This window comes from Podarcis vaucheri (genome assembly GCF_965113315.1).
Source record: "Podarcis vaucheri genome assembly, chromosome: 14".
NCBI lineage: Eukaryota > Metazoa > Chordata > Lepidosauria > Squamata > Lacertidae > Podarcis > Podarcis vaucheri.
This window is the reverse complement of record NC_138752.1, coordinates 46,944,550-46,959,601: the sequence shown is the minus strand read 5'-3', so window position 1 is coordinate 46,959,601 and position 15,052 is coordinate 46,944,550. Positions and strand designations below refer to the sequence as shown.

At 47.0% G+C, this 15,052-nt stretch overlaps 1 protein-coding gene across 1 annotated transcript in view; it reads right to left on the bottom strand.

Moving 5' to 3' along the window:
- Nucleotides 1-3,762: 3,762 nt before the first annotated feature.
- The window catches only part of TEKT5 (tektin 5), a 27,612-nt gene continuing 16,322 nt past the window's right edge, over nt 3,763-15,052 (bottom strand). The window contains exons 6-7 of the mRNA XM_082199797.1: nt 10,951-11,105; nt 3,763-4,136 (exon numbers count right to left, since the gene is read on the bottom strand). Of these exons, the coding sequence (XP_082055923.1) occupies nt 3,920-4,136; nt 10,951-11,105 (372 nt within the window). The 3' untranslated portion in view covers nt 3,763-3,919. The remainder of the gene's footprint in view (nt 4,137-10,950; nt 11,106-15,052) is intronic.

The following is a 15,052-nucleotide window of genomic DNA, read 5'->3' as shown; positions in this document are numbered from 1 at the left end:
AGGTCTGTTATTAACCTGAAACTGTTCTTAACCTAAAGCACCACTTTAGCTAATGGGGCCTTCCGCTGCCGCTGTGCAATTTCTGTTCTCATCCTGAAGCAAAGTTCTTAACCTGAGGTACTATTTCTGGGTTAGCCGAGTCTGTAACCTGAAGCGTCTGTAACCTGAAGTATCTGTAACCCGAGGTACCCCTGTACAGGGGTAGAGAGGGAGGCAGTTTGATTTTGCAGTGGTTCCAGCAAAATAAGTCGTTGCTGCTCCCCAAGCGTATTGTTGTAGATTTGGAGTGGGGGTAGGACCCCCAAAACCCTAGAGATTAATAAATGGTACAATTTTGATTATTTGGGATGTGAAGGGAGAAATACAAGCTGCAGAGGAATTCTTGGGCTAACCTATTCAAAATGACCTGGCCAAGCTAGGGCCATCAAGAAACAATTGAGGGCCATTGGGAATGCAAGAGAGCTGTCCTCCCCTGCTTGCCTTGAAGTGTGAACAGAGACTGGGAGTTCGGACGGTGTGAGGTGACAGGAAAAGAGAGTTTCTGGAGCAAGGTGTTCTGGAAAGGAGGGAGACAGACTGGGGACTCAACACATCAGTTTAAAAAAAAACAAGAGCTTTGAATGCGTTATAAACATGCAACACCAGAGGGCGCTGGAGAGCAAAGAAAATCTCTTGGCGGTTTTACATAGCGTTTTTTTCTCTTTTGTTATAATGATTTCATTTCTGACTTTTTTCCCTGTGTGTAGATCCACCCTTAGATCCACTCATAGCTGTCAACATTTCCCTTTTCTTGCGAGGAATCCCATTCGGAATAAGGGAATTTCCCTTTAAAAAAGGAAAACGTTGACAGCTATGGATCCACTTTGGGCAGGCCGGCTGCAGAGCTGATTCGGAGAGAAGCCTTGGACTCCAGGGCTGCCCTGCTGTGGGGGACCAGCTCCTCTCAAAATGACCATGATGTAAGATCTAGACTCCCTCCATGCAGCCTGAAGGTGTAAGCAGGCGAATAAACCATATTTCTTAAAACTACGACAGTCCCTGCTGTGTCTAAATTCTCCAAAGGAAAACAGACCCTGGGCGACCCCTTGGAATTTTGCTGCCACCCAGCAGGGAGTGTGAGTGGCACCCAACTTTTGTAACAGTATGGAATCCATTTGCACTGTAAGTTAGGAATGCGCAGTATCTGAACTTGGCGGAGGCCCAGCCCAAGATCTCTTTTCAGAAATTTAAAACAGACGGTTTTAGAAATGAAAGTAAGGCTATATATAGAGACTCGGAGGTGGAGGCCTAGGGCAAGAGAGTCTCTTTGAACAGGGCACCGGAGGAAACAATGATCTAATGACGGGTTCCCTGAGAATGTATTCCTGCGTGACATACGAGGATTTGACTTTTTGCTCCGCGCTGCCTTTAGATCAGAACGGGGGCGGGTAGAAGGGAGGGGAGGGCGGGAAGCCCTGAATTGCTCTGTGTTTCTGCACGCCCCGTCGCAGGCATGAAAACAAGTCTTGGAAGGCAACATTGCTTTCTGCACTTTGTCTGAGCAGACTCAAAGGGCGCCTCCTGATTCTTGCTATTTATGGGTGGGAATCAACCGCACATTGGCAGAACCAGAGGGTTTCGGTGCTTCTGTGCATCTAATATACTGCCCCACAAAACCGGTCTTTTGGCAGTAACTAAAGGGATGGGGAATTGCCCCCCACACAAATCAGAATCAAAGCTCAGCAGAGAGCCAATGTTGTACAATCTCCCCTTAAACTTCATGCAAACAAATCCTGATGGATGCTCAATAAACCACCCATCTTGGAAGATACCATAGGTGACTTTAATATCAATAAATGTCATCCATGGTTTTTTTCCTTTAATGTCAACTTTATCCACAATAATTGCTGAGTAATAGTACTGTATTTTTCGCTCTATAGGATGCACTTTTCCCCCTCCAAAAATTAAGGGGAAATGTGTATGCGTCCTATGGAGCGAATGCAGGCTCCTTGGCTTCAGCAATAGCAACACGAAGCCTCCGAAGCTCAGAGAGAGCGCTCCCTCTGCACTCTGGAGGCTTCGCGTTGCTTTCGCTGAAGCCTGGAGAGACCCCTCTCACTCTCCAGGCTTCAGGGATAGCCGCCTGAAGCCTGTGGAGCACAGCGCGAGTTCCTGCTGCGCTCCGCAGGCTTCAGGTTCCTTTTGCTGAAGTCAGGAGAGCAAGACTCTCCTGGCTTCAGCGGAGAGGGAGAGCTGTGCAGCGCCCCTTCAGCCAAGCGGGAGGAGAAATGGAAGGGCCTCCGTTTCTCCTGCCGCTTCACTGAAGAGGCGCTGAGCAGAGAGGGGAGATTTTTTTTTCTGGTTCTCCCCCTCTAAATCAAGGTGCGTCCTGTGGTCCAGTGCGTCCTATAGAGCGAAAAATACGGTAAGTTCTTCCATCCGTGTCCATATGAGATCACATTAAAATATTCAATTTCCAAATGTTCCACAATTCTTTTCTTGCTATATATATTCGCACCCAGTTCAGGATCCTCTGGAGGGCCAAAGGTCCCCAATCTCTGGACTGTGATCTGGAAGACCAGCATCCAAATCTCGACTTAGAGATGAAGCTCATTGGATAGCCTTAGGCCAATCGTTGCCCACATCCAAACCATCCATTTAAAGCGCATGGCGTCCTCCCCAAAGAATGCTGGGAACTGTAGTTTTGTCAAGGGTGATGGAATTCTAGCTCTGTGCGGGGCAAACTACAGCCCCCAAAACTCTTTGAGGGAAGCAATGAACTTTAAATGTATGTTGTGGATATAACCACCGTCTCTCAACCTAACCTACCTCGCAGGATGAAAATGGGAGCGGAAAAACCACGAACACTGCCTTGATCTCCTTGGAGGAAAGGAGGGGTAGAAATGTGATAATACAACAAAGGACTCGGCTATAAAGCTGCAAATGTAACATTTTAAGTATGTTTTGAGTGTATTATACAAATGCCTTCTTCTTTCTTTCGCCAACTCTCATAGCCAAGTAAGATTGTCTTCCATGTAAACGGTCTTAACAGTGAGTCCGTAAGTGACTGTGGAGGCCAATTCTGGATCCACACGTCCTTCTACGGTGGGGACAGAGGTTTCCGGGTGGAAGTTGATCACGATGAGGGTTTGCCAAACGTTATACAATTGTGACACTAGATGGTGATGATGAGTTAATGGCAAATTCAATATACAGTGGTACCTCGGTTTTCGAACGTAATCCATTCCGGAAGACCGTTTGAGTTCTGAAACGTTCGAAAACCGAGGCACAAAGGGCAGTCTGCAAATTTAATAGAGAAAATTGAGAAAAACTTAGCGGTACCTCAGCGGAAGCCGTTCAACTTCCAAGGTGTGTTTAGAACTGGAAGAATTTACTTCTGGGTTTACCGTGTTGAGTTCTGAAACATTCATCAATGGAGATGTTCAAGAACCAAGGTACCACTGTATATTTTTTAAACTCTGTTTAAAAAAGGATATTCACAGCAATATGTGTCTAGATTCCACCAAAATAACCAAATAAAAAAATGAAGCTGGGACTTCAAAAATCTGCACCACACAGGCGGCGTGTCCCAAATGCACTTTCCTTGAGCATGGAGCCCTGAAGTCAAGGCAGCAGATGGGCTTGCCAGGACAGAGAGGTGAGCCCCAGTGCCCAATTCTTTCCCAGGATGCATTGCGTGCACTGTAGGTCCTCCCACAGCAAGAGACCCCTGCTTTGCATTTTCCCCCCAAGCAACAAAAACCTGCAACCCTTTTTCTCCAATTTGGTTTCTCTTATGCTTTATTTCTTTCCTCTCTTTTTTTCCTTTGTCAAGTTGGCTAACCGAACAAACAAAGAAAAAAAATAGCAATGAAACGAGCAGAACGTTCTCCCATCATTTGCAAACCTTTTATGTCAGAGCAGAGGTCGCCGGGAAAGCTCAGGTGTAGCCGACCAGGCGTGGAGTGCTGGGGAAGGTCTTCCTCATCCCCATGCACTTCTCCTTGTCGATGAATAGGGAGTTGGCCTTCACCAGGAGGTCGTGCTCCAGCTTGGACTTGTTGAGGATGAGCAGCTGGAGCGTGTCGTGAGCCTCGCGCAGGCGCAGCTTCAGGGTCTGCAGCGTGTCATCGATGGTGAAAACCTCATTCACCAGCCTGAAATGGGGGTGGGGTGGGGGACACAGATACTGTTAAGTTATGGGCGAACATATCAGACGACACAGCGATTCTTCCAAAGCAGCTCTTTATTTGTAAGCTGGAACAGAACTAACTGAGGAGCTCAGTCAGCCTGCTTATATAGAGCTCCAGAACAATTGTAACTGTTGCAACTTTCTAAAACTATCCAATCACAGAACGTCACTTTTCGATCCTTCATTTGCATACAAACTATCCAATCACTGAACGTCACTTTCGATCCTTCAGTTGCATAACTATCTACAGTATCCCCCTGCTGGCCCAGGGTGAGAACATCGGTACATAACAGATACTCTGTTACCATCTGAGGGCTTCCTTGGACAAAAAACAAGGACACCAGCCAAGAATACCAGAGCAAAACAGCAGCCATTGGGCTTGGTCTTTATTGAAGACTGTCATGACAGGACTCCCACCTGCCACAAGGTGGAACAAGATGGAAGCTCTGAACAAAAGAGAACCCAAACTTTTATTAGCTGCTAATCTCCATGTTACACCCCCCCCCAAACTACATTACTAATGCATCATGGTTACATCATGAAAGGGGAGGTCTGGTGGCAGTAATCTGAGCATCATGGACCCTGCCCCATGGTTCTCCTTGCCCTCCGCCAAAACTGCCCCATGGTTCTCCTTGCCCTCCGCCAAACACCCATCAAGTGTAACAAAAGAGATATTTACATTTCCCCCTTTCCCAGCCAAGTTAATCACACCCTTTTGTTTTCATCTGGGTTTGTTATTTCTGGAATGGCTACCTGTCTGGCACTCAGGTATCAGGATGCCAGGGATTATCACTCAGGCAGAGGGGCTGCTGAGTAGCTGAGCTCACATGTCTATATGAATTTCTGAAGTTTTACCAGTGAGCCAGTACATAGATACATCTATCAGTGAATTGTTAAATTTGGTATTGTGCAGCAAAGGCCCTTTGAAAAGATAGGAAGAAACTGTGATGAAGTGTTTTGTGGGGACAAGTCACAAAAGTCACAAAAGCGATTGTGCTGATATTGGTAGTGGGCTGCACGTGCATGATATCTGCTGGAGGGGCAACACCCCCAACCTATATATAAATTCCTGCAACACTCAGAACCTCAGAAACATTTTTGGGGGAAGCGGTTTGCAAATCATTGAAGGAAGGGACAAATAAACAGAACACCAGCTTCCGCCTAGAGGTAGCATCAGCAACCCGGAATAATAATCAGTGCCAGATTGACGTATAAACTAAACAAGCTATAGCTTAGGGCCCCACTCTCTTGGGGGCCCCCTGAAAATTATTGGACGTACATTTCCAAAATATAAGATAAAAAACAAATAAAACAAAACTGACATACAGCAACAGTGTTTTGTGTTGTGTAGGCCCCTATGATGTAAGGCCTGCTCCCTGAAATATGACTGGTTTGCTCATTTCTATATATAGGGTGCCTACATTCTGCATGGACTAGTTGCATGTCAACATAGAGCATGCAGCTGCAGACTGCAGTGCAGCACAGTTGAATGCAGGTCAAACAGTTGTACCTGTTATCTAACATTAAAGAGTGCTTGTAGACTGATGATCAGGCAGCGTAGACTAAGGGCATGAGTCTTATGCCTGCTGATTGATTTCATGTAATACATTTATTTTTTTTGACCCCGTTATAAAACAGCTGGACATATAAAGGGTCCCCATTACCTTCAGTAGCTTAGGGCCTCATCAAACCTAAATCCGGCCCTATTTATTTATTTATTTATGCATACCCCACCCATCTGCTACTCTGGGCTGCTCCCAACAGAATATTAAAAACAAGATAAAACATCAAATGCAGACTGTGCTGCCAGATCAGAGCCCTGCAGCCCTTCACTATAAATAGTAACAGAACTTCCAAGTGTCCCTTTTTTCCAGGGACAGTCTCAGATTTGCAGAAGCTGTCCCCATTTCCTTAGGACATCCCTATTTTCATCAGAGAAACGTTGTAGGTTGTGGAGTTGTACGACTCCCAAGCCAAGGAGATAAGTTACTATACAACCTTTAGAAGACATCTGAAGGCAGCCCTGTACAGGGGAGTTTTTTTAAAATGTTTAATGTTTTATTATGGTTTTATATATGTTGGAAGCTGCCCAGAGTGGCTGGGGCAACCCTGTCAGGTGGGTGGAGTATGAATAGTAAAATCACCACCACCACCACAACAACAACAACCACAACAACCAGTGATTCTTTTAAGGGGAAAAAGGTCAGTATTCACCATGTAGCTATTCCAGTAAGTGCCACACTTTTAACATTTGGGGAGGAAAAAGGTACTGGTGCTGCCAAGGAGTGTGGTGGAGTCTCCTACTTTGGAGGTCTTTAAGCAGAGGCTTGACAACCATATGTCAGGAGTGCTCTGATGGTGTTTCCTGCTTGGCAGGGGGTTGGACTCGATGGCCCTTGTGGTCTCTTCCAACTCTATGATTCTATGATTCTACTGCGTACCCTTGAATACAGTGGTGCCCCGCAAGACGAATGCCTCGCAAGACGGAAAACTCGCTAGACGAAAGACTTTTCCGTTTTGAAGGTGCTTCGCAAAACGAATTTCCTATGGGCTTGCTTCGCAAGACGACAATGTCTTGCAAGTTCCTGCTGGGTTCCCCCCCCCCTTTTTCTAAGCCGCTAAGCCGCTTATCAGCTGATCCGATCAGCAGATAAGCCGCTAAAAGCCGCTAACAGCGCTAATAGCGCTAATCCGCTAATCCGTCAATGGGCTTGCTTCGCAAGACGAAAAAACCGCTAGACGAAGAGAATCACAGAACGGATTCTTTTCGTCTTGCAAGGCACCACTGTACCCCCAGGGGGGGAAAGCACTGTTGATGATGATTGAATAGGATGTCCCTATTTTTGTCAGACGAATCTTAGAGGATATGTAATGATGATGTAATGTCATACCTTGGTTTTCGAACAGTTTAGTTCTCGAACATTTTGGCTCCCAAACACCGCAAACCCAGAAGTGAGTGTTCCGGTCTGTGAACTATTTTTGGAAGACGAACGTCCAACGGGCTTCCGATTGGCTGCAGGACCTTCCTACAGCCAATCAGAAGCCATAGTTTCGTTTCCACACATTTTGGAAGCCGAACAGACTTCCGGAATGGATTCCATTTGACTTCCGAGGTACCACTATAATTATAATAATATGCCACCCATTTGACTGGGTTGCCCCAGTCATGCTGGGCGGCTGTGATAGGAATTTTATGGTCTTAGATATATGGTAATATTCATAAGTGTACAAACCAAGCACATACATAGATCAGCACAGGAAGGCCAACCTGGAACCATTTTGATTCCTAAACTGACCAAATGTTTTCTCTGCAAGGTCAAAGTGGGAAACCTCCCCATTGTCTCTTTCTTCACAAATCCTGTCTTAAGGACACATTTAAGATATTAATAGGGTGTGAGCCTGTGACCTGGCCCAGGAACTACCGTATTTTTCGCCCTATAGGATGCACTTTTCCCCCTTCAAAAATGAAGGGGAAATCTGTGTGCGTCCTATGGGGCGAATACAGGCTTTCGCTGAAGCTTGGAGAGCGAGAGGGGTCGGTACGCACTGACCCCTCTCGCTCCCCAGGCTTCAGGAAGCTATCAGCAAGCCTGGTGAGCCCGCGGGAGTTCCCCGCAGGGCTCCCTACGCTGCAGATAGCAGCCTGCCGCCCGGCGCACAGAACGCCCTGAAGCAGAGCGCCCCGCGCTTCGGGCAGACATCAACCTGGTTTGGGGTGGGGAAATAAAGGGGGGGAAATTTCCTTTATTCCCCCCCCCAAAAAAACAACTAGGTGTGTCCTATGGGACAGAGCGTCCTATGGGACGAAAAATACGGTAAGTATTTATCACTACAAAAGAATGGCCAGGCTCCCCAGGCAATTGAATCAAGTAACCTGCCAGACAGGAGATAAACAACAACAGGAGAAAAACAATATTCAAATTTCTGTTTTAGACTGCCTTTTCTGTGATGTAGGTGTGATGTATCTGAGGGGTGGTCTTAGGTTACACCCCTTCTGTGATGTAGGTATGATGTTTCTGGGGGTGCTCTTGATCTACAGGGTGGCAATTTCAAAAGTCTTTATAAGGCCTTGCATGCCATTGTTCTGAGTTCCTCCTCCCTCCTGCGTGTGGTGAGTGAGGACCCTGTTGCAACAGATCAATAAAGATCAAGCTTAGCTGCTTTGCTTCTCACTATTCTCTGGTTGGCCTCTGTTATTCTCTCCTACCAATAGGGAACCTATGTAAGGACTCTATATGGGCTCTTGGATACCCCATAAGGGAAAAGGGCAATTGTTGTTTGCAACAGCGGCTTCCAACAGATATAAAAGGACTGTAAGATCTTTTTATATCTGTTGGAAGCCACAGATGCGGGCCATACAATTATTATTATTATTATTATTATTATTATTATTATTATTATTATTACTACTACTACTACTACTACTACTACTACTACTACTACTATTATTTCTGAAACCCTGGAGAGCTGATGACGGTCAGTGTAGGCAATACTGAGCTAGCTGGACCAAAGCTCAATATAACAAGCCTGCTTGCTGTGTTCCTATTGTGTGACACTCCTTTTCTTCTCTCTCTCTCTTTTTTGTCCCTGCTCTTGCAGAGGACGGAGCAGATTCCGTGTTTGCAAGCTCTGCTATAAAACCCCTTTGATGCTTAGCCAGATCCTGTAAAACGCTTTGTGCTGCTGGAGATGTTATCACTCCCACCCACTGAGGCTCATACAGGTGCACTAGGAAAAGATGAGTCAACCCCTTTTTTCTTTTCAGAGGGGGAGGGCGGCTTCGAAAAAAACGATTTCGGCAAACAGCTTCTCCGACCCTTAACACGATAGCCGCCAGCGCCTGGTGTCAAAACATCCTGTGTCTCCCAACTTTATGAGAAGGGAAAACAGGGTGGGGAGGCACACAGAGCCCCTTTGTGGCTAGGAAAAAAGCAAAGAGCAATGGAACAGAAGCATTGCAGAAACATAGGGCATGGTTAGCCAACATGGTGCCCTCCATCTATCACTGGATTCCAACTCCCATCAGCCCCAACCAGTATGGCCAATGGTCAGGGATGATGGGAGATGCAGTCTACAACAGTCACATCCATGCCAAAGCGGAGGACTTCTCCCACAACAAAGAATCCTGGGAACTGTAGTTTGCTGAGGGCGCCCCTGGGAACCGTAGTTCTGTGAGGAGCAAAGTATAGTCCACAACACTATTCTATGATGCTATGAAATGCAGAGAGAAACACTTATGGTGCTATCAGGGCAGTCGTACACGATCACCCCTTCAATACTATTTATTTATATTTATTGATAAAGATCTTTATATACCTCTATGTCATGAAAAATATATCAAGGCAGTTTACAGCAATCGTAAAATTGTACAATAAACATCATAAAGGTTTAAAGCAGACATTAATTAGCCATTGTGAAAGGATGTATTCTTAATTGCCTGCACTGGCCTGGCAGAATATAAAAGCTCTCAGCAGGCGTTGAAAAGTTGGCAGAGAAGGCCGGCTTCTGCACCTGCAAAGGTTTTAGAGCAATCACACGACTTCATTTCAACTCCTGCTGAAGTCGCATAACTTTTAATTCCACAAGTGTTCTGGTTTATTCATGTTCCACTTTTGTTACGCTATAGCTCATCCAGACAGTAATAATGTACTTGCATTGTGGAAGCATCGCATAACAAACATAAAGCAGAATAAATCCACCATTATTATTGGGCCCATCCACACTCCCGTTTATCCCATGTTTTCTTAGCCAGAGGTCCAAGTTTTTCTTTCTTTTGGTCCTGCCACTTTCCCTGGGAAAACCCACGGCCTACTGCTGAACTGGAACCAATTGGGTTTTCTGCATATTGGTATTTGTTCCAGTTCAGCCATAAACCATGGGAAAGCAGTGGGACAAAATAACTCCTCTTGGACAAGAAATCACAGGACAAACAGCAGTGTAGACTGGCCCATTGCGTCAAAGGCATCTTGCATAATACTCTTGCAATAAAGCAGTTGGGTGATGGTGTCCTTAAAGGTAAAGGTAAAGGAACCCCTGACCATTAGGTCCAGTCGTGACCGACTCTGGGGTTGCGCGCTCATCTCGCTCTACAGGCCGAGGGAGCCGGCGTTTGTCCGCAGACAGCTTCTGGGTCATGTGGCCAGCATGACTAAGCCGCTTCTGGCGAACCAGAACAGCACACGGAAACGCCGTTTACCTTCCTGCCGGAGTGGTACCTATTTATCTACTTGCACTTTGACATGCTTTCGAACTGCTAGGTTGGCAGGAGCAGGGACCGAGCAACAGGAGCTCACCCCGTCAGGGGATTCGAACCACCGACCTTCTGATCGGCAAGTCCTAGGCTCTGTGGTTTAACCCACAGCGCCACCCGCGTCCCTTTAGTCATGTAAAAAGATGTCTAGGAGACTTGGCTAGGGCTACCAACTGGTTTGAACACTTCTACCGGCACTGTGTTTCTCAAACATGGGTCCCTAGCTATTGCTGGACTACAGTTTCCCATCATCCCTGACCACAGCTCCTGCTAGCTAGGGATGATAGAAGTTGTAGTCCCACAAAAGGTGGAGGGGACCCAAGTGTGAGAAACGCTGATTGCAGAATTCCATCTTGCAGAAATAGAAAGCGAAGGGAGCTCAAAGACGGCGTCCAAACCGACTCCCCGAATCCTGTAACACTAATAATCCTCGATGCGTTTTGCAACAACAGCAAATAGATCTGGAATGTGATAGGCCTTCAGGCGGCAATATCTGGAGGGTGGGAGATGAGTGGGGGGGCTCACTCACTTGTACTGGGGTACATCCCGGCACAACTCCATATTTGGCCGCCATGTTCGGGCTTCAAGGCGTGTCTGTGCTACCTTGAGTGGGCTCTCCTTAGCCATTATGGCTCTTTCCAGCAACATTATTGTATTTTCTGTCTGAAAGATTTCTTGCAGTGTCTGAAAGGAGAAGGAGGAGAAGAAAACGGTATGGTTGTTAAGTTGTGGGTGAACATATCAGACAACAGAGCGATTCTTCAAACAGCTCTTGTTTATTCATGGGCCAGAACGGAACTGAACTGAAGGGTTCAGCCAGCCTGCTTATATAGAGCTCCACTACAACGCAACAGTAACAACTTTCTGTAACTATCCAATCACTGGACGTCACTTTCAATTCCTTATTTGCATATGTGGACCTGAGTGAAAACTATCTACAGTATCCGCCTGCTGGCCCAGGGTGAGAACTTCAGTACATAACAGTTGTTGTTTTTCCCCTACAGTGCTTGCTGCCTCCTTGACTGATGCGAATTTGCCACTGTCCTCTGGTGTTCAGGGAATCTGATCCCTCCCACAGTGGCAGCCAAGAAGCAGATAAACGAGAAGAGTTCTTACCAAGTGTTTTATTCAATATTCACAGAGAGACGTAGAAATGCCATCTCTTTTAGACTATGGCGTTGCTTCAAGTAAAGTCCCACCCCCTCCATCTCTCCTATCCTACGTCATCCCTGTGACGGCTAATCTGAGCTTTCTGCCTCTGAGTTTTCTGTTCTCCTACTCTCAATGCCCGCCGGGTCCTGGGAGGGTGGGGCCAGGAACGCTCCCCAAGGACACTGAGTCTGTCGCTGCCTCTCCCCCGGTGCTTCTTCTTCTTCCTGCCCCTCTCCCAATATTTCCCAGCTTCTCCTCTCTGCAGCCTCTGAGCTTTGACCTTCTGCAAACCACTGTTGTTGTTGTTTTAGAGCACAAATTTTATTAATTTAATAGACTACCAGCTTTTAGTACAGTTCCATGCAGTCGCTTCAATTTAGGTGTACAGCAACAGACAATGTCATAAAGAACAAAGTTTAGTCAGTTAAAGGGAAAGATTGCAGAGGAGGGTTGTGGGTTTTTTTTTGCAAGAGTAAGAAGAAAGCAAGATGAACTAGGGAATGTATCAAGTTTTGTTTAAATCACAGTTCTCCAGAGCTTTTGCTTTAGTTTAAACAAAACTTATGCAACCATACATTGTGACATTATGTTAGGGAAAATAGGGGAAAACACTATGGAAAACATTTGTTGAGAATTCTGACTGGAATGCAAACCACTGCTGTAAATCTACTGTATTGTTCGCTCTATAAGACGCACTTTCCCCCTCTTGAAATCTAAGGAGAAATGTCTGTGCGTCTTATGGAGCGAATGTGTAGTCCCTGGGGCTGGGGGGGGGACCCGGGCTTCCCCTGCCAGCCCCGACCTGCTCTTTGAGGCTGGGAGTGGGGGAAACCCGGGCTTCCCCCGCCAGCCCCACAAGCTCCTGAGCAGCTCTGGGGTAACCTGCGAAGCCTCCGCAGGGCAGCAGGGAGCCTTCATCCCGCTGCCCTGGGGAGGCTTCGCGCGGCTATCCCTGGCTTTTGCGGGAGGTGGGGGAAGGGACAGAGCGAGGCTTTCTCACTTCCCCCACCTCCCTCAAAAGCCCCCAAGAGCAGCTTTTTTTTTTCTTGAACCCCCCCCCCCAAAAGGAGGTGCGCCTTATGGTCAGGTGCGCCTTATGGAGCGAAAAATACTGTATACTGTCCTCCTCTTCTTGGGAAGGTTCAGGGGCAGGGGTGGGGCTGTCTCCACCATTCCTCCTCAGTCCAGTCCCTGACATCTGGGCCCATTCGAATGGAAAGTATTTCCTTCTCCGGGCTTTTTTGGAAAGAAATGTGCCTGGGGGAATGGGGGCGGGAGAATACAGCGCTACCTTGGTTCTTGGAGGGCTTAGTTGTCAAACAAATTGGCTCTCGAACACCGCAAACCCGGAAGTAAGTGTTCCGGTTTGCGAGCGTTTTTTGAAAGCTGAACGTCCAACGCGGTTTCTGCTTGAGTACAGGAAGCTCCTACAGCCAATCAGAAGCTGCGCCTTGGTTTTTGAATGGTTTCGGGAGTCGAATGGACTCCCGGAACGGATTAAGTTTGAGAACCAAGGTACAGTCCTACCTCAAGTTGAATGTGCTTCAGGTTGAGCGTGTTCGAGAGCGCGTTACTTCTGGGTTTCGCCGCTCGCGCACGCGCAGATGCTCAAAATGACGTCACGCGCATGCACAGAAGTGGCGAAACGTGACCCACTCACGAGCAGACGTGCCGTCGCATCTTGCGTTCCATTCGGGATGCGAATGGGGCTCTGGAACGGATCCCTTTCGCATCCTGAGGTACCACTGTACTACTGTACATCGGAATGGGAAATCTGTGTGGATCTTTTTAGGAAGGATCTGCCAATGAGTTGGCAACAACCACGGCAACATTAATCAAACCCTCCAGCTTTTAGTTAAGTTTTATGCTTTTAGCTCCATTTTTAAAGATGTTTTTAAACGTTCTACGGCTTAGGCTTACAGCTGCACCACGCTCCCCACCTTATTTTACTTAATGGTCAACGTCACTGCAAAATTCGGGGAAATACAAGTTTCAAAAGGCGGCTGTGTTTTGGTTCAAACTCAGGCGAGTTTGGCAGATTTGACATTCGATGTGAACCGCATCAAATCTCTCCCCCATCCCTAATTCAGAATTGCATACATGTCTGCCCTTTGGGCCCTCTGGCAAAGGGCCGATTTGTTCCCCTGGGGCTTCTGCAAGAGACCTTCCTGCCAGATGGTGCCCCCAGAGGAAGAGGATAAGTGATAACGCAGGCAGGAATCTCCTCCCTTGGCAGCCTCCGAAACAAAATATTGTTCGAACCTTTAAGTGAACTCCCAAGCCAAACACTGCCTCGTCTTTTTAACCCACAACTAGGAGCTTAATAGTATGTTTGGTTTTAAGGTCATCCTGCCTTCCTGGCCGCTGTCTCCTGTCTTCTTCCTTTCTTTCCGCTTTAAAAGTATAATTAAGAAGCTGGATGAAGCTGGGAAAGGGACAGGGGCTTGTCTCTACAGAGCAACTACCTTTCACACCTGGCAAAAACTTGCTACAAGTGGCTTTGGATCGCACGCTGCGATTTACACATTGGTCCAGATTAAACTCGCATCACTTGAAAGGACTTGAACGGATTGGTGGGGAAAGTCACCAGATTGTATTGCACCAAACTACATCATTTCGTGGCTATATTCCAAGAATCAGGAAGCAAATATCTCTCTCTCTCTCTCTCTCTCTCTCTCTCACACACACACACACACACACACACACACTCCAGAGGCTGGGTGGAGATCAGTTCATATATATAGCTGCCAAACCGTACACCCATCTCTTGCAGAGAATAAAGTACAAGTCTGCCCTCTGGCATCCTTCACCATTTGTGCAAATCACCACCACCACACCTCCATCGTAGGCAGGGACAAAGCACGCCTTGCACTCAATTTTTATGGTAATGCCCCTCGTTTTAAAATATTCTGCAATGGGTGAGTGCAGCACATTTCATTAAGGTGTGCACCCGGGATATTTCACTTATTTATTTTATTTCAATGAAGGAAGAAGGGAGGTCGGAAAATGACAAGACGAGCAAGAAAGAGGTGGGGGGCAACGACAAACAAAGCAACCGGAACAAGAGGGGTCGAGAAGCCAAAACAGGAGATTTTAAACTTCAGAGAAAAATAGCTGTTCCAAGATTCCCAGAGGCAGGGCAGATCTGGAGAGGGCTGAGGGTGCAATGCCTCCTCCTCCTCCTCCTCCTCCTCCTCCTCCTCCTCGTCTTTGCTTATGCATCTCAAAAGCAACTTCTCGCCCCCAAATATCTCTCTCCACAAACAGTGGCCAAAGGAGCTCAGATGGAGACAGAGCCATGAGGCAGAGAGAGGTGCAGGCAGAAGAAAAAGGCTGGAATGGATCTGTAGCTTCTGCCTGTGGAGAAGGCAGACACCTCCTTCCTTTCTGCCTGCCACTGCTGGAGCTGCCAATCACCCCGCCTCACCACCGTTTCCAGAAGCTTTCTTCTCTCTCTCTCTCTCTCTCTCTCTCTCTCC